Genomic DNA, 21111 nt, shown 5'->3' on the forward strand with positions numbered 1-21111 from the left:
GAGACTCTACTGACTGCGTGACTGGTAGACGGTGGTGGGTGGCGCAACAGGCCAAAACACAAATTCAAAACATAAACATGATTTGCGGACTGTAAATTTTTTTTTTAAATGCGAATATTCTGGCTGTACTATTGTTGTCGGTGAGATCATATGTTAAATGAACATTATTCCTTAGTCTCTGTGACATATTAGGATGATTTTACGACTAGTTGCTTTAGGTTTCTTACATATAGCTCCTTTAAAGTGATGCACAATATCTAAAATTAAAACTGTTGTAAATAAATAAAAAAAATCTTCTTTTGTGAGCCCACTTCACAGACAGGTGATGGCAAGCATCAAAGTTTTGTTTCAACACTTGGGGGGGGGGGGGGCACATTCAACAGGGGCCTGGGGGTCCTATGAGTAATTTTGGGCATCAAACACTTCATTTCCGCAAATATTTAGGAACCAGTTTGTGCCTTTGCTGCACTGATTGTTGTGGGAATGCCATGGTACTTCCTGCTGCAACTGTGCACAGTTGATTCTTCACCTTTCCTTTTTATGGCAGATTGCAACCATTGCTTTTAAGGATAAATACTGCCACCACCTATTTTACCAGAGGCACTGTTAGCCTACGTCTATAGCCCTTTTTACACAGAGGTCACGCTGTAGAACCACTAGGAAGTCCCTTCTTTATGCCACCTTTGTATTTTTCACCTAAGGGTGATGGACATGAGTTGAAAGCAGTAAATTGTAGATAATGTAGTAAATATGAATAAATAGCCTATGTAGAATTTAACAAGAAAGGTCAGATAAAAATCTACTTAATGTTCGTTCTTACTGTTTTAGTGATCTGGTCACCCCTCAGACTTATCTTTAGACAGTATTGGACACAGAAATCACCGCTATAAGGTCCCCCCCCCCCCTCTCTCTGTCTCTCTCTCTGTCTCTCTCTCTCCCCGGCACGAACAAGCCAATCAGAGGGCTCCAGTTGCCTCAGCTCTCTCCTGCTGTCTCCCCCCTCACTCCCCTCCAACCCCCTCCTCTCTCTCTCCCCGCCACTGCCAGTCCACCAAAAGCGGTCCTCCTCCTCTCGTATCAGAGCCACACACACACACACACACACGCACACACATCCACACACACACACCAACACACAGTCCAAACCCCCAGAAAAAGCCCTGCTGAATCCTCACACCGTCTGTCAGCATGGGGAGCGCTTGTTTTTCCCGGGACGTTTGTTTGTTTATCCTCCTCATAAATACTTGCAGGGTGATGGGGAATGTCGGACCCGCAGGTAAGTGCTCCCCTTTCCTCTCTGTCTCGCTTTATTGTTAAACATGGAATGCACTTTTTGGTGGCTTCAAGCTTGTCGGGGAAAATGATGGAAACATGAGTAAAAAAACTACAATATTCCAATGATATCACTGGAGATTAAAAAAAAAATCATAACGCACAAGTAGGCAACTTAAAACTTGCCATTTGATAACACAGACGCACTGCAAGTTCTTATAGTAATAGTACAATGTACCTGATCGCGTTTGCATTAATTGTGACATAAGAACAGCATCGTAATGATGCAAAAATGCAGTTACCGCAACTGAAAACTCCTATTTAAACAGGATTTCTTTTGAACTGTAATTGTTTTATGTTAAATATGGTGATATCGTGATTTTTAAAATGTTAATTACTTGGTAGAAACTCCGTTTAACATCACAGTTTTTTCCTTAGCGACATGCGAGATGCGCAAATGGATTTCCAGTCGGTTTAGCAGCGCCCCAGACTTGAGTGGAACTTGTGTTTCCTGCGCGCAAAGGTTAATTTCAATCGGAAACCGCAGCTTGCTCTCTGGGTTAAGCGCTCATTTGCTGTGTGATTTGGAGTGAGAAGGCTGCCTGTGCTTATTATTATTTCACCGTGTGGAAATGGTGATTTGCCGGAGGTTGCTTGAGTACGCCGCTGGAGAGTGTCTTGTCCCCGGGTTCGGTCTCCTGTCCGGAGGTGGAGGATGTAGTGTGTGTGTGTGTGTGTGTGTGTGTGTGTGTGTGTGTGTGTGTGTGTGTGTAAATGTGGTGTGGTGTGGTGGTGGTGGCAGGAGGGCCGTCCAAGTCCCAGGAGGTGCAGACAGGCAGGCAGGGGCCCAATATCGACCGGGCAGCAGCAGTAGCACATTGTTCAGCCTCCCACCGCTGTGAATGCGTCAGGAGTCAATATTGAGACAGAGAGCCACCATGGAGGAAAGGCTTTGTCAAAACCAGGGGCACTCAGGTTTATATACAACACAGAAGAGGATCCACAGTGAAAGACTGCACCTCCCTGTGCAGTATTTCGCCATCATAAACCCCATAAAAGACTTGAACTTGTTGCTGTTTTTGCTCTCACACTCTTTCTGTCTCTCTGTCTTCACTTCAGCTCCAATAAAACACTCACTGACTTTTTTAACAGGGAAAATATTTATTGTAAATTCCGTTTTATCGTTTATTTATTGCCTTTATACAGCTGAGCTGGGCAGAGGGCCAGACAGAGAGCAGGGGCTGAACTACAGGCAACTTCCAGCCGGGTTGCCTAACTTACACACAGGCTATTTATACTCTGATGGAAGCAGAGGAGTAGCAGATGAGCTCTGTGGTGATGCAAAGGTTCACTCTATGATAGATATGACAGGAGAAACCAATGTGTTGTGTCTGTGTGTGTGTTGTGGTTGTGCGTGTCATGGGTTGGCCCCTTGCCCTGGGATTTAGGCCCAGATGTCTAGCTCCTCTATCAATAATCCGATCAATTAGGAAACTCATAAAGCCTGTGTTCTCTGTTGTCTGGGGCTGGACCTTGACTTCAGAGCTCTGGCTCTGTGTTCTTCAGAACACTGTCACACGAAAACAGTTTCAGAATTTGTCTGACATGTGGCAAACCTGTCCTGGGATCTGAATGGTTTTAAAAAATCAAATTCAGTAACATTAAAGCTGAATGTGGCAATTTTGCATGCACATTGGTTGTTGAGTGGCACTGACAAGAGGTGTGACCTCGGGTAACATGACTTGGATCAAATTAGAGTCATAAATTTGATGACTTAGACTCAATTTACAACTTAACATTGACTTTAACACCAGTGACTCATGACTTCATTTGGACTTGTGCCTTTTGACTTGAAAATACTCGATACCTTAAAAGATTTAGAAGAAGCATGTTATTTTCAAAGTGTGCCACAAATCAATTAATTTCCCTTCATTTCCTGTATCAGCTATTCCCTGCAAGTCGACACTTTATCCCACAGATCCACTTTCTTTTAACCAATCTGACAGCATCCAATCAAGTTGCAGTGGAGAATCATGTAGAATTAATATTGTTACCAAAGATATTTTCATTTGTGTACAGAGTACACAGTGGTGACCAAAAAAATCAGTTGGTGATTAAAACTAATCTTTCATCTCTGTCAGAGAAAACTGATCTGAGTTAGACTGTTTACTTACAGCACAGCTACACTCACAGATAACTGAGCCTCTTACCTGCCTGCCAAACAGCATCAAACCATAAACCTTCATGAGTCTGCATCTGAGTCCTGAGGGTAGCAGATGTGAAGTCCGGCTGTCTGTGGCTGCTCGCTCTGCTGCCGTTCAGTGGCTAACAAACAGGCTGCTAACAGCCGCCACAGCAACTTACAAACTCCATAAATCCATTCAGCAGCTCCACCATCCATAGTTAGACACACACAGCTGATTACTGCTGAATTACAGCTCACAACTCACTCCAAAGCTTCTTCACTGCGAGTGTTTTTGCTGGCTAGAGAAACATCCTGGCCCTGACTCATTACTGGAGTTTAGAAGCCTGGCACTGGCATTTTAAGCTAATTGTAAGCACGGCTGTTCTTGGCTTTCAATGTCTAATAGTCCACCATTAACATTTTCGTCACATCTTGTCTCACAAATCAAAATAAAACATAGATCTCATCTCAGTTTTTATCATCAAGATCTATGTTTAGCTCATTTTTATCATATAAAAAAAAGCTGTTGATGAAAAATTTTCATCATAGCTTTCATCAGCGAAATTAACACTGCTTGGGACTTGCCTGTTCTGGCATGGGACTTGACTGAGATCTTGAATACAAAGACTTGAGACTTACTTGTGACTTGAAAAACAATGACTTGGTCCCACCTCTGGGTACAGGATTTCACTCAACTTATTTTATAACCACAGAAGAAAAATATATTAAGGCTAGAGATTCCCAACCTTTTTGGCTTGTGACTCTTCAACTTATGCGGAAACACATTTTGTATCACACTCCCATAAAGTTGGTATTTAAATAATTGTCAAAATTAAAGCAGCAGTCAGAGGTACCCTGCTGCTGAGTCAAATTCCAAAAAAGCTGGATAGTACATGTCCCATAATGCATCTGAACAACTGCTTTCATTAAACCCTCCCTGTCTGGTAAAGGACTCAGTATGCTTCAACAGAGTGCTCAATGGATGGTTAAACAGCACTCCTCTTTATAAATTGAAGGCTTAACCCCCACACTTCTGAGCGTGGCCATCCAGCCAATACTTTGGCTTCAGATGTGATTGGATGACACACCATAACTAGTCACTGTTATACTACATCCAGTGAGTAAGAACTCACTGGATGTAGACTGTAACAATAAACCTGCCACTGGCCTGCTATTTAGGGTGACATTCTCCCTACCTTCTGCGATCTGTGTGTTACTGTTTTCAAAATCCCCGTCGCTACAGAAAACTACAACAACAAAGTCTGAGATAACAACCTACATGCTGAAAATGGCAAATTTTGATGGTGATTTGGATTGTGCTATTAGGTATGCTTGTTTGTTCTGTCAGTGAATTATTGTAATATCTATAAGAAATAAATCTGTTTTGAACACACCTTGGAAAAGCCTAGACTCTTGTCTTTCAAGCCCAATGTTGATCCATTTCTGACATGGCCCATCGGAATTGATTTGCCACATCTTTTTACCCTTGTAGTAACATGCACCAGTGACGCTGACTTAGACTCTGTACCGATTTGTACCACTTCACACAAGTTTCTGTGATTTTGTTGTAATAATATTCAGCAAAACCGACAATTTACACCCAAACTGGAAAGGGACCAAGACACTTGTGTCAAATTTCATTAATCACATAGAGTTTAACTCCTGACTTTCATCCCAGTATGATCCTAATAACCTCACTTTAACTCCAAATTTACCCAGTCTGGATAGTAAGGATCCTGCTGGCTCATCGCTTGTTTTAATTCACTCAAATGACAAGATCACCAATGACAGCTGTCATATCCCTGTGCATCCCTGCAATATGGATATTCACCCACCTCATTCTAACAGTCATATTCCTGTTATAATCAGTGATATTAAACATAAGAGTAACAACGCTATAAATCATCACAACATTATGCACATTAAGCCCTCCTCTTCTTCATCCTCTGCAACTTTGCAAAGTGTTACCTTGAATATAGGCTTTATTAACATTCAATCACTGTCCTCTAAATCACTGCTTATTCAAGACATGATCAATAACCACAACATATATCTAATGGGCCTTTGTGAAACATGGCTAAAACCAAATGACTTTGTAAGTCTAAACGAGGCATTACCCCCAAATTACACAAGCTTACAAGTGTCACGTGAATTAAGAAGAGGTGGGGGCGTTGCTGCTATATATAACTCCAGTTCTCTTCAGTTAAATCCAAGAAACATCACTGTTTTTACATCCTTTGAAGTACTTGTTATGCATTCCAAGCTACAGTCATTTTATACAGCAATTTTATATCAACCACCAGGGCCCTACTCACAGTTTTTATCTGAGGTTTCTACCTTTCTTTGTGACATGCTGTCACGAACAAACTGATAATCTTTTAATTATGGGAGATTTTAATATCCATATTAACAATAAATCTGAACAGTAAAGCTTTTCTAGATCTGATTGATTCTACTGCTTTGACACAACAAATCAATGAACCCACTCACTTCTATGGTCACACACTTGACCTGATCCTTACGCCCGGCCTCTTTTTCACAGATCTAGCTATCTTACCACACCTACCTGCCCTTTCAGATCACTATTTCTTTACCTTTAAAATAACATTCATCTCTAATCGTCATATTAGCCACTCTAAAATCTATACTACCCAACGCAATGACTCTAAAATCTATACTACCCAACGCAAAGTTTTCCCGTCTTGTTGTTTCATTCATCCCCAAAACAAACACATGCGGGAGCCAGGTAAGCGTCTTTACGACAATATGCGCTAGAGCTAATGGGAAATGTAGGCTTCATTGTGGCAAAACACTACCGCTTTTCTCCACCGCTTTTGGTCGCCAAAATCAACTCAAAATGAAAGTTCCTTGTAGGGGCTTTAACATGTAAACCATCCCCTATGTGTAGTATTCCTCATACCACTTCTGATTTCATAGAATTTTTCACCACTAAAATTGACAACATCAGAAAAGCAATATCCTCTCTCCCATCTCCCGCCCAGGACATGGCAGTTTCATATGACCTGTCGTCACCTTGCAAACTCACCCACTTCGAGACAATTTCCAATGAAACTCTTTCTGAACTGGTTTTCTCCTCCAATTCCACTACCTCCCTACTTGATCCTATTCCCTCTAAGTACATTAAGGACCTCTTCCCAATTTTTAGCCCACTACTACTACATATAATTAATAGCTCTCTTACCACTGGAACAGTACCTGCAGGCGTAATCAAGCCACTACTCAAGAAACATAACCTGGACCCTGATGTGATCAATAATTACAGACCAATTACAAAAATCTCCCCTTTCTTTCAAAAATCCTAGAAAAAGCAGTAGCCCAACAACTCACTGATCACCTCTCCTTCAATAATCTATATGACCCTCATCAATCCGGTTTCAGAAAATTCCATAGTACGGAAACCGCACGAAGTTTTTCCAATAAAGGCTGATAGGCTAGTCTCCAAGGAGGGTGGGTGACGGAAGTTTTTCCAATAAAGGCTGATAGGCTAGTCTCCAAGGAGGGTGGGTGACGGTCACAACCACGCACAGTATGGGTATAAAATACTTGACTGCAAGATTAACAGTGCATCAATCTTCATAAAAAGCTTACACCCTTTTGTGGCGCTAAGCTACGAAGACTAATGCAGACAGGTTGAAAAAAAAAAAAAAAAAAGGAAACCGCACTGACAAAAGTGGTCAATGATTTACTACTCGCCTCCGATTCCGACTCAGCTTCAGTATTGCTGCTACTAGACTTCAGCGCAGCGTTTGATACAGTTGATCACCATATTCTACTTCACCGTCTAGAAAACTGACTCTGCTCTCGCCTGGTTCAAATCCTACCTTACCGACAGATCTCATTTTGTTTTTCATAATAACTGCTCTTCAGAACGCCAAAAAGTCAATTATGGTGTACCACAAGGGTCTGTGCTTGGTCCCCTTCTCTTTACTATTTACATGCTACCCCTTGGTTCATTAATCAATAAATACAAATTAGGTTCCCACTTTTATGCAGATGATACTCAGCTCTACATATCCATCAAGTCTGACACCTCTCATCAACTGATTCATCTAGAACAGTGCACACAAGAAATCAAACAATGGATGTCGTCAAACTTCCTTCTCTTAAATACTGAAAAAACTGAAATGTTAATCCTAGGTCCAAAGCACATCAGAAACAAATTCTGCAGTCTCACCTTAAACTTAGCTGGTTCTGTCATTTCACAAAGCCCCCGTGTTAGAAATCTTGGTATTTTATTCGATCCTAATCTCTCCTTTGAAGACCATATTAATAATATAACAAAAACAGCATATTTTCACCTACGCAATATTGTCAAGATTCGTCCCATTCTCTCCATGACTGATGCAGAAACACTGGTTCACGCTTTTGTCTCATCCCAATTAGATTATAGCAATACACTTTTCTCCGGCTTACCAAATTCAACCATTAGGAAACTACAACTCGTTCAGAATACTGCTGCCAGGATATTAACCAGAACCAGAAAATTTCACCATATCACCCCTGTTCTCATTTCATTACACTGGCTCCCTGTACACACTAGATCGGACTTCAAGATTCTGCTTTTAACTTATAAAATACTACACGAACTTGCACCATCCCACTTATCATCTCTACTTATTCCACGTTTATCAATCAGGCCTCCACAATCCCATAATGTCGGTCTCCTATCATCCCCAAAATTAATAAATCATCAGCAGGTGGTAGAGCCTTCTCATACCGAGCCCCTCTCCTCTGGAACCGCCTTCCCATTCAAATCCGTGAAGCCAACACAGTCGATTCCTTCAAAAGTAAACTCAAAACACACCTTTTTGCATTTGCCTTTAACATCACATAGTCTCTGTCCTTACATACTACATCATGGTTATCTAATACTGCTCAGTCATTGTGTGCATCAATTTATGTTTAGTTTTTTTATAGATACAGTGCCAATGTTATTTTTGTATTTGCTTTCTTTTCATTTTGTTTTGTTTGTTTATTTTGTTCTACATAGTCATTTCACTTGTTTTCATATATTTTATTTGTTGTGTTATTTGTAAGTTGCTCATGTGTTTTTATGTACAGCCCATTGAGGCATTTTTGTGATTTTGGACTATAATAAATTTTGACTTGACTTGACTTGCAAGAGCCACATACAGCTAGCAAATCGTTTGGGGTTTCAAAGGGTTTTGTGAGATCCTCCACAGCTAAGGTGAAGTCAGGCTTCACCTCTCAGGCAGGGATTATCAAATTATATTTTCCTTTTTTTCAGTAAAAGTTGAATCACACAGTCTGTTACTCAGTGCGTTTTCATGACATTAGAGAATATATTGTGTTAGTCTGACGAACCCCCCCTCCCCCAACGCTATTTTACAAGGACACCATCACTGCATCCTGGGCTTAGCATCTGCCCAAGATGATTGTGATTGGTTTAATGAAATACAAACAACCCAGACTGTTTTACACATAACGCAGCCAAGTGAGTGTGACCCACTGTCACCGATTCCATAAGTCAATAAGTTATAGTTAATATATATATTTAATATACTTAAGGTCAGTATGGGCACTCATACTGATCTGTCATATTAGAATGGTGCTTTCCTAGTCATACCCAACATCAGGGCTCGTTGACTCCAGTGGGACTCGTGTCTAATTGGGTATTCATATATTGTGTTGGTGCAGATGCAGACGAGTGCGCAGAGGGTTCGGACGACTGCCACATCGACGCCCTCTGCCAGAACACACCCAAGTCCTATAACTGTATATGCAAACCGGGCTACAAGGGAGATGGCAAGCAGTGTGAAGGTGAGTAGAGCCTCAATATGCTTCTTGTTCATCCCTTCTCTTCATCTCATCTTCATCTTTCTGGCTTGATTAATTCTTTGTACTCAAAAAAGGTCTTGGCTGATCCAAGTGCAAGCACATTCAGTGACTACAGGCTGAATGTTCAGTTTAGTCAGTAAGTTGATGACAGGCCAAAATGATGCTGTTGGGTTTGTGTGGTGTGTGTTCCATTCTGTAACACCACTGTACAGCCGCGAATAGACTGAATGTTCCCAACAACTCTTACTGAGTGATGCGTCTTCTCTCTAGCTGATCATTTCAGTTTTAGGAGTGGCATTGTCTTGGTTAAAGTTTGAATTGTATCTGATGTCGGTTTCTGAACTTAATTAATCAGGACCTTCAGTATTTGGAACACGAAAATTTTGAAAAAATTAGTAGGCTACAGGTGCTATTTCAGCATATCAGATACATATTTTATCAACGTTTCGGTAAATATAGGTATGGGTATTGGATTCTGAATTAGCAAATATCCAATATGAACTCAAATGGATAGAGGCCTAAACAACTTTATCAGGCTATCCCAAGTAGCAACAGTCAGCGTTTCCTCTCAGATAAAATCATATGTGAATGGGAGGTGAAATGTAAGGCACACTTTGATGTCAGGTGCAAATTTAAAGGTTCCATCTGTAGGATTTAGTGGCATCTTTTGGCAGTAATGGGATATAATATTCATAACAATGTTTTTATTGTGCCCCTGTGCCAGTGATAGCCGTGGCAGGAGGCATTATGTTTTCAGGTTGTCTGTTTGTCTTGTGAACACATTGAGAGATTGTCTTCAAATTGGGCGCAAATGTCCATTTGGACTCAAGGATGAAATGATCAGATTTTGGTGGTCAAAAGTCAAGGTCACTGTGACCTGGTCTGTCAAATTTCTCATGAATGCGACGTTTTAAGAACCTTGAGGGAATTTCCTCAAATTTGACACAAATGTCCACATGGACTCAAGAATGAACTGATTAGAATTTTATTGTCAAAGGTCAAGGTCACTACGACCTTGCGTCCATCTAATTCTTATGAATACAGTGTCTCAAGAAGGCCTGAAGGGAATTTCCTCAAATTTTGCACAAATGTCCACTTGGACTCAAGGATGAACTGAATAGAATTTGGTGGTCAGTGGTTAAAGATTATGGTCACTGCGACATTATAATATTCTGCAAAAGCACTTTGCCGGGCATTATTCAACATCATATTTCAGGAACAGAAGGGGAGACATTTGGTCAGATACTGAATTGGTGACACTAATCTTGGGTGTCCACCTTGAAACTGTGCTGATTCTATAGATCTTCCGTGCTGTGATCTTCTGGCAAGATGTGTTTGAAGCATCCATGTTTTAGAATATGTAGCTTCTTTGCAGAGACATCAATAATTGAACCATTGTTAAATGTCATGGCTACATATTAGCCTGGACAAACGTGAAGTAAACTGCAACTTCAACTTGACTGGTTTGCAGAGGCATACACTGCCAGGTGGTACAGTAATTCTAGTTAGTGTTTAATCACCTGAAAATAAGAATCGTCATGTTTTCATCACCTTAGAATGAGCCATTCATATCTACATACAGAGCAGGTCCTCCTCCACAGATTCTGCCATGTTGTTTCTACTGTATGGACAAACCAAACACTGGCTGTATTAGTGTAGCGCCATTATTTTTTCATCGGCAAAGTCATCCTTTTATGTTGGTATGATACATGGCCAGTTGCTGTTATTGTTTAATGGTGCAGCATCAGAGGGAAATATGGCGGGACAACAACAAAAGTTAAGGGGGCAGAAGTCCAAGTAGGGTGGACAGGAGGGGTGGTGGATGGGTCAGATTGTGTATACCATGTAGGGCTGATAACGCCGCTAGACATAGGAATTGTTGCACATCGCTCAAATAATAGCATAGGCAGTAGGAGCACTGTAAAATGCAGAATTTTGCTGCACAACAGCTGCTACCATAGACAACAAGGTCAACAACACCTGTAATTTGTTATCCATGTTGAATTAACTACTTGTAGGTAAGGCTGATATTTATTTTCTTCCCAGAAGAGTGTTATGTGATAGGGGCATGAAGAATCAGGGTGGGACACAACGTTTCGAAGAGGACTCAATCAGGAAGTGAGCGTGGGTGACTGCGTCATAGTTTTCAAAAGTCTGTTTTCATCCAGACTAAGGCCCTGTTTAGACGACAACGGTTTCTCTAAAAACAGAAAAGTCTGTCCTTTGCGTTTTAAAAAACTTCTGTGTTTATATGACAACGTTATTGAAACGATCCCCGTTCACATGGAGCTGCAAAATCTACTGGAAACGCTGTAGTATGCACGCCAGGCCAATGGGTGGCAGTGTAAATTTGCAAAGCAACACCACGGTATGACACCATGCGCCTCCGCTGAAGCGCCTTCCTNGTCTCTGTTTTCAGAGGAACTGCATATTGCAAGTTTACATGACAACGGAGACGCTGCCGTTTCCAAAAAGTTGCACTCTGGAACCCGTTTTCAAAATGTTGCGTTTTCAGGCACCCAAAACGCCGCTGTCGTGTAAATGATCGGCCAAAACGCAACTAAAGGTTACCGTTTTCAGTTGAAATCGTTGTCGTATAAACGGGGCCTGAAACAAAAACCCTGTAGTATTCAAACTAAAACATGGTCAGCAGTGTTTTCAAAGGTCTCCGTTTTAGGGGTTCTAATGTGCCAGAGTAGTATGAACAAAAGGTGTAGTCATAACTTTTTAAAACCTACTCGTGGATGTAGCCTTAAACACATCCAGACTGGATCTAGGTACAAGAAGTTGGCCTCTGATGTAACGGCGAGTTCGACAGCTGTTTCACAACCACCACATACCCCCTCCTCCCACAGGTTCTCCTAATTAACGGGGAGGAAGTGGACTGAGTGAGGGTGTTAGGGTGAGACGGGGGCAGCACCTGGCTGTGCGTTCACACCTCCACTCACTTCTGCCTCAAAGCACACCACAGCTCCGTTCACCGTGCAGATATGCTCGCCATCTTTCTCCGATGTGGAACCCTAGCTCACACGTGCACACACACACACACACACACACACACACACACACACACACACACACACATTCTTTTACTACTGTCTTTGTGAGGACCTTAATTGACATAATGCATTCCCTAGCCACTTACCATATAGGTAGGTTAGGGTTAGGGTAAGGGGTGGTGTTAGGCATCAGCTATCCATCCAAAGCCATTATTCTGCCCCCTCTATCCGCTGTCACCAAGTCACACACTTAAACTGTAAAAGTACATCACCATTTTCTGTGCTGGTCATTAAGTAGCCATTAACAAGTAGTAACAGTAAATAAACAGGTAAATGGACTGCACTTGTATAGCACTTTTTTAGTCCAACCACACAAGGTGCTTTAACACCACGTCATATTCACACGCACATTTACTCGCTGGTGGCAGAGACTATCATACAGGGTGCCACCTGACCTGCTACTCAGTAACCATTCACTCACACACACCCACACCAATGGCACAGGTTTGGTATCTTGCCCCCGGATACTTAGACATGTGGGCTGGAGGAGCCGGACATCGAACTGCCGACTTTCCCATCAGTGGACAACCCGCTCCACCTTCTGAGCCACAGCCACCCCGTAATCTTACCTTATAACAGGGGTTGCTCTCTCTTCAGGTAATTCTAAGTACTATATTTTAGGCAGTTGGACTTGCTTGAGTTTCTTGAAGGCCTGCGACTCCCCATCAGTCAGTTAGAACTTAAGATGCCCTCTAGGATAAGATGCGAAACGTCTCCTTGAAACTAATGCAAGTCCAGTTGCCTACGATATAGCACTTAGAATTACCATGACCTGGATGATGGAGAATCTTCACCAACTTACTTAACAGCATGTTAAGCAACATGCATTCACTTGTCATGTGCTTGTAGTTCATTGGTTCATGCTTTTTCTCATGTATGGATATTTTTGTTTTTAATACTTCACCTGCAAAATGACTATTTCTATATCTGTTACTCACCAGGTGTTACCTTGAATTCATGAAGAAAACTTTGTTTTTTTTCACGTCTCCATGGTGAACAGGGAATCCAAAAAAGGTGAACATTCTTTATTAATTGAAATAAATGTTGACCACATTTACTAACAGCAAAACTACATCAAAACATCTGTTTACAAGCTCTCACACAACTCGAGCACTTCCCAAACACATGCATTTTGGCTAAAACAATAGAGCTTATAACACTTCCACCTATGAGTAGTGCGCCTTGAGCATGCCTGAACACACATGTGTGTACGAGTTCACTACTCTGCTATGCATGTGACTGTTGTACTGACCTGATTTAAACATTTCAGTGTGCTTTGTCATGAGCGTGGGCTTGAGTGTCTCTACATCCACGAACAGAGGGTGGATGTGGGGATGTTCAAAGAACTTGCCTTGACAAGGTATAATCATAAATGAGTGCAGGAACTTTATTTCAAACCAAAATTACTAATTACGTCTGTTAAAAACTGTATTTATGTGAAAAATATGTTGTGTATCATCTATCTAAAAGCCTGCATTCTCTCTGTGCGCAGTTTTACTCTGGGATACTACCACTACATATTACAGTAAATGTTGACCACCTTTAACAGCAGCAAAACTGTATCAAAACATCCATTTACAAACTCTCACAAAACTGGTGCAATATAATCCCAGTTTCATTTATCCAGTTGTATGCTCAGTATGAATGAGTGAATGAATAAATGAATTGTTTATTTTCATGTCTGGCTGTTTCAACATGGCCCACCCCATATGGGATAATTCAAATATGTTTAAAGAAAAAGTTAGATATTGCAAATGTATGGTTATCAAAAGCCATTTAATTATTTCGGTATCCTGGGACATGCCTACCGGTTTCACTCTCTACTTCACCAAGCTCACAGTAATGACATAATCTGTTTCAGTTCCAGTATATCGACCAGGTTCAATATGCAGTGATAGTATCTCAGAGTAAAACTGTGCACAGGGAGAATGCAGGCTCTTAGACAGATGATACAGATGATGTTTTTCACATTAATTCACTGTTTCAAACAGACAGCATGTTCATAATTTTGGATTGTGATGAATTTCCTGCACTCATTTATTTTTATACCTTGTCATGGCAAGTTCTTTGAACATCCCCACACCCAACATCTGTCCGTGGCTGTAGAGATGCCCAAGCCCATGCTCATGAAAAAGATCACACAGCAATAATTTCCAAACATATGCATTTTTGCTAAAACGTATAAATCAGGTCAGTACAAACATATGCATAGCAGAGTAGCGTGTCTGGGTACACGCTCAGGGCATGCTACCCCTTGGCGGAAGTGTTTATACACAAACAGCATGGCAGCGAGCGGGGAAGAACTCGTTCACAAGAAAGTGAACGAGTTCTTCAGCGCTTTTGTGTGCACACCTGTGTCTGTGTGTGTGTGTGCATCAGGGCCGAACCGTGCGCGACACAGAGAGCAGAAGAGGATTTTAGACGCGCACCGTGTAGGGACATAAATGACATGCCGTTGTGTAAATAAGATGAATAAGTGTTACCAACGCCAAGCTGGCAGACCCCCGAACCGTAGTAAAGGGACCTCTGAAGACCATTAGCTCCTTTAGCTTGTGTTAGCTCGTTGTGGCAACAACACATAAACAACGGGACTTCGTCTGTGTTAAAGAACGGCACTTCATTTTCAGCACTGCAGGGATGATGCACAGCCTCTCTCATCAGTGTCTGACTTTTACATAGAGGGAAATAACTCAAAAACAGCATGCAGAACTGCGTAGGCTTCTTCACTGTGGCTGCTCGATGTAAACAACATAGCACATGCCTCACTTTCTTCCTGGGGCACATCCGTCTGACGTCACACACCACACCCGGCGCACTAACGTCTCATACCTCCTACATCAACTACACACATACACAGCTACACACACACACACACACACACACACACACACAGTGATGTAATAAAAAGTGGTTGGCAGAACAGGTCCGCTCAGACAGCAGCTTTATGGGAGGAAGATCATGTTCCTGAAAAGCCCAAACCTGCTGTCTCCTCTCAGAGCACACAGGAACTGTTATTATTCAGGATGCCTCCTTTAGTGTGTGTGTGTGTGTGTGTGTGTGTGTGTGTGTATCTGACTGTATCTGACTGTCCAGTGTGATAAATCACATACCATATGGCAAAGAGGAAAGACAACAGAGCTGCATAATTACACAGTCAATGATCATTCACATGTAAAGGGTCAGTTTAATTAAAAATGATGCCATCCTGAGATACCAACGCACGCAGATGGTAGAAAGAAGACAGCTAGCTTCTGAGTAGATCAACATATTATTTTTCATGAGTCATGATGTCACATCTGGGCTAGCCTCAGTTCCACTTGCTTCTATAAGTCAACGCAATCTCTCATTAAGCATGTCTTCCAAAAAACAGAACATCCTCCTGGGGTTTTTCCACAGACAAAAATGCACTCACTACAGCACTGGCAAATAGAAATTAAAACCTTAGTGATTTACAAAAGTTTAACCATGAGTGTTAGTATATGGAAAACAAAAGCTCCCAATATAATAAACCATTGTGGGTACTATGGCTGGGTGATATGGCCAAAAAAAAAATCTCCGATTCACGATTTAAATCGATTTTTTCTCCTCCTAGTTAAAAAAATAAAAAATATTTGCGGACTGGTAGCACATACCTGGGGTCCAAAACTTTCAGCGTGTGAATAAACCCCAGCTTTTCCATGGTAGCCTATATATGGACACCATATCTCTTGCAATATACATGCCGACTACATCTGTGGCAGTGTTTCCCCTACCATTATATTGGATCACAACAGAAGTCATTTAAGGTTACCTTTCCTATAGAACAGGTCTATACCTTGTCCTTTTATTAAACAAACTAAATAGCCTTATGTTACAGGCTGAGCCTGATGTGTGTGGCTTGTGTGTGTGTGTGTGTGTGTGTGTGTGTGAAACATGCTTTACAGCACACTTTGCCTCCTGATTGTATACTGAGATCTATCGAACTCCCCTCAGTGATGAGGCAACAGCTCATGACAGGGATGTTAAATGAAGACAGATGGTGGATGGGAGTTGACCCCTGACCCTGGTGATTAGATATGGCTGCTGTAATTGGCTGGCTGTGTTTTCCATCAACAGGCATTACAGGCCACTTTGCCGGCCAGCACCATTAGAGGCTCTGCTATTCCTGGAAGCACCTGGAAGCAGCAGAGCGCCTGTGCTTGCTCTCTCCATCCCTCAGATCTTCTTTACTTCTTTATTATCAGCAGTCATACTGTACCATATCAGGAAAGACTCACTCAACGGTCCAGTAAAAAACTACTGTGGGAGAAATTGGATAAAACTGAGGGTTCATCATAGACATTTTACTCCACAGTCCTCACAAGTAAATTGGCTCAGGTATGTATGATCTTTACACACTGATATCTCTCATTTGTCATCATATCAGACTTTTCTGTCTAGAACACTGTTATTTATTCAGAGACCCCCAAATGCACCCTAAATACTTCATATCATTGGATGCAATGAGCTGTTTTTATTGTGAGGCTAGAATGTTCTAACATGTAGTCCCCTCTGTGTGGATTGGCAGTTGCTGCTGGCAGAGAGGCGAGTAGCAATAAGTGTAGAGTCAATAGTAACTAAACTAAAAATATAATAAAACATTGTGTCCTCATACAACAATTCATATGATATCCAGCAAATTAGCACCCTATAAATTGCATTGTCACATTTGGCTAGGCTAAGACAAATGAAGTTACGTAGGGTAGATTTAGGAAAAGAAACATGTTTAGGCGTCGTCATGTTTTGTTCTTAATATAAAGATACATAGGTTAGATTTTGGACACTGAATTTTAACACAAATTTACATAGGTTAAGTTAGGGCTGGGCGATATGGCCAAAAAAAAAAATCTCAGATTTTTTCACAAAAAATCCGATTCACGATTTAAATTGATTTTTTCCCCTCCTAGTTAAAAACAATATATATATTTGCGGCCTGGTAGCACATACCTGGGGTCCAAAACTTTCAGCATGGGAATAAACCCCAGCTTTTCCACGGTAGCCTATATATGGGCACCATATCTCTTGCAATATACATGCCGACTACATCTGTGATCGCTTTCCACCGGACCCCTTTCTTATCATACGGCAGTGTTTCCCCTACCATCATATTGGATCACAACAAAAATCATTTAAGGTTACCTTTCCTATAGAACAGGTCTATACCTTGTCCTTTTATTAAACAAACTAAATAGCCTTATGTTACAGGCTGAGCCTGATGTGTGTGTATGTGTGTGTGTGTGTGTGTGTGTTGTGTGTGTGGAGCTGTGTATGGATGTGTATGTGTGTAGTTGCTGTAGGAGGTATGAGACGTTAGTGCGCCGGGTGTGGTGTGTGACGTCAGATGGATGCGCTCCAGGAAGAAAGTGAGGCATGTGCTATGTTATTTACATCAAGCAGCCACAGTGAAGAAGCCTACGCAGTTCTCCATGCAGTTTTTGAGTTATTTCCCTCTATGTAAAAGTCAGACACTGATGAGAGAGGCTGTGCATCATCCCTGCAGTGCTGAAAATAAAGTGCCGTTCTTTAACGCAGACAAAGTCCCGTTGTTTATGTGTTGTTGCCACAACGAGCTAACACAAGCTAAAGGAGCTAATGGTCTTCAGAGGTCCCTTTATTACGGTTCGGGGGTCTGCCAGCTTGGCGTTGGTAACACTTATTCATCTTATTTACACAACGGCATGTCATTTATGTCCCTACACAGTGAGCGTCTAAAATCCTCCTCTGCTCTCTGTGTCTCGCATGGCGGAGTTCGGCCCTGATGCGCGCGCACACACACACACACACACACACACACACACACACACAGGTGAACACACAGACACAGGTGTGCACACAAAAGCGCTGAAGAACTCGTTCACTTTCTTGAGAACGAGTTCTTCCCCGCTCGCTGCCATGTTGTTTGTGTATCAAGCGTGCAGGGGGGGGCACTCTGAACTACGGGAGCCCAGCGTGGAGCGGCGGTGGCGGATTTTAAATAGAAACTCGATTTTCATTAAAACAAATCGGCCTAAAGTACAAATTCGAATTAATCGATAAAATCGATTTATTGCCCAGCCCTAGGTTAAGTCTAGGAAAATAAAGTTATGTAGTTTTGGTTTAGAAAAAGAAACATAGCTGGGCATTTTCATGTTACAAAATGCAAAGTTACATTGGGTAGGTTTAGGAAAATATGTCATGTAGGTTTGGTTTAGGAAAGTAAAGTTACGTAGGTTAGGTTTTGGAAAATAATGTCATGTAGGTTAGGTTTACGATAGTGAAGTTATGTAGGTTAGATTTAGGAAAACAAAGTTATATAGGTTAGGTTTAGGAAAGTAAAGTTAAGTAGGTTAGGTTTAGGAAAATAACGTTATGTTGCTTAGGTTTAGGAAAGTAAAATTACATAGGTTAGATTTAAGAAACTAAAGTTATGTAGGTTAGGTTTAGGAAAGTAAAGTTGCTTAGGTAGGTTTAAGGAAAGTAAAGTTATGTAGGTTAGGTTTAGGCAAGTGAAGTTAAGTGGGATAAGGTTTAGGAAAAGAAAGATTGTTGGGTGTCGTCATGTTTCATACTTTACATAAAGTTACATAGGTTAAGTTTTGGATACTAAATTTACGTAGGTTAGATTTAGGAAAAGAAACCTAGCTGGGTGACCATGTAGCTACCTTAAGATAACTCAAAGTTCACTTGGTTTCACACAGGACACAAACACCAGTCTCCTGGGGGAAGTCTTGTGTTTGTTTGACCCATCTATCATCTCAACCTGCCTCCTTACATAGACTTTTTACTTTTAATACTTCCTTTACACCTAAATACTAGTCCAAGTCTGCAGCCATGGTTCTCTGCTGGAAAGCAATAGATTGCCCCCTCTTGGTTGGGAGAGAGCTATTGCCCCAAGAGAAGAAGTTCAAGTATCTCAGTGTCTTGTTCATGAGTGAGGGTAAAATAAAGCATGAGATGGATAGGCGGTGTGGTGCGGCATCTGCAGTGATATGGGCGCTGTGCCGGACTGTCCTGATGAAGAGGGAGCGGAGCCAGGAGGCAAAGCTTTTGATTTACTGGTCCATCTACACCCCAACCCTCACCTATGGTCATGAGCGTTGGGTAGTGATCGAAAGAATCAGATGCGAATACAAGCGGCCAGATACAATATGTTTATTTTGTAGGATGGCTGGACTCAGCCTTAGAAAGAGGGGGAGAACCTCAAACATCAGGAGGGATCTCGGAGTAGTAGGGACCTCAGTTAGAGGTTTTCTGGGCACATTTAATTGGAAGGAGGCCCCAGGTTAGACCCAGAACTCACTTGAGGGATTATATAGCTCACCTAGCCTGGGGAGGCCTTGGGATCCCCCAGAAGGAGCTGGAAAGCATCACTGGGGAGAGGGACATCTGGAGTACATTGCTCAGCCTACTGCCCCCACAACATGGCCTTGAATAAGCCGATGAAACTGATATGATGCATGTGTAACTATGTATCTACATATATCAGTGTTTGGGAAAAAAAACAAAAAACGGCAGTCATCCCAGATGTGGGCAGATATTGATCAGTGATGGTGGCAAATCTTTACGACAGGTGAAAAAAAGGTACCACTTCACCCACTTTTAGTTGTACTCACAAAATCAATCTGCGCACTGCTGATAAATTAGAAATGCTGCTCAGTGGTTGATGACTGTCAGCCAACAGCTGAGGAGAAGACTCTTTAACAATGTGGAAGTCTCTTCACACCATCAAATTTAGGTTTCTATGTGGGTGTCTCTGGGTGTATATACTGTATTATTTACACGTACAGTTTCACATGGTGTGTGTTTGGGATACAGGTCATAGGAAATTGCAGATTAAATAGTCAGCTGAACCCATTAAGAAGAGCAATGTATTCAGACAGAGTTTTTGTGAATTTGATAGTATGATTGCTTTATTGAAAGTACAGTAGTACCATTGCCAATAGTGGGATAGTTAGTGGGCTAAAACTGTACATTAGTAGTTGAGGTAGCACGTTGAAAGGCAGATAGTTAAAAATATGTTGTATTGACTTAAGAGTGGGCCGCACTGGTAGAATGACTGACTGACTGACAGAATGACACACTGACAGTTTCCGTGATTATGTACAGCATACCATACCATGACTTAGTCATACCAAAAATTAGTTAGACCATAATTAAAAGTTTTCCAACTTTTGCCAAGAGGGAACTTTAGATATTGGTCACTAGATTATGTTCACTGAGTTTCATGCAGATCGGTCAAACTTCCTAAGAAGAGATTGATTTTAACTGTTTTTCAAAAAATTCAAAATGGGGGAAAATCTATATAATCGCAAGTAATGGGTTCTTGAGGCAAAAGTAAAGCAAAGTTTCGTGTCTTTACGACATACGGGGCATGAGATATGCCCATTCGAAATTTGCAATTTCAATCGGTTGCTATAGCGCCCCTTTTTGGCCAACTGATGTAATATTGGTTCATTCGCATCCTCCCATTACCCTCTACCACTGTGCCAAATTTCACATGGATTGACCAAGTCAGTGAGGACGAAAATGTGGAACAGACACCCACACACACACACCCACAGACAGACAGAGTTGTCATCATTATATGGTAAGATAGACGACACACTGTGGAAACAAATACACCCCTTGGGGGCTCTACTTATCAATAAATCAATCAATCAATCAATCAATCAATCAATCAATCAATCAATCAATCAATCAATTTTATTTATAAAGCCCAATATCACAAATCACAATTTGCCTCACAGGGCTTTACAGCATACGACATCCCTCTGTCCT

General features: G+C 41.5%; 1 protein-coding gene across 1 annotated transcript in view; it reads left to right on the forward strand.

The window, feature by feature from the left end:
• The first annotated feature begins 1096 nt into the window (after positions 1–1096).
• The window catches only part of scube1 (signal peptide, CUB domain, EGF-like 1), a 647001-nt gene continuing 626986 nt past the window's right edge, over positions 1097–21111 (forward strand). The window contains exons 1-2 of the mRNA XM_050036052.1: positions 1097–1276; positions 9137–9259. Coding sequence (XP_049892009.1) covers positions 1189–1276; positions 9137–9259 — 211 coding nt within the window. The 5' untranslated portion in view covers positions 1097–1188. The remainder of the gene's footprint in view (positions 1277–9136; positions 9260–21111) is intronic.

This window comes from Epinephelus moara, chromosome 23 (assembly GCF_006386435.1).
Source record: "Epinephelus moara isolate mb chromosome 23, YSFRI_EMoa_1.0, whole genome shotgun sequence".
NCBI classification, from domain to species: Eukaryota; Metazoa; Chordata; class Actinopteri; order Perciformes; family Serranidae; genus Epinephelus; species Epinephelus moara.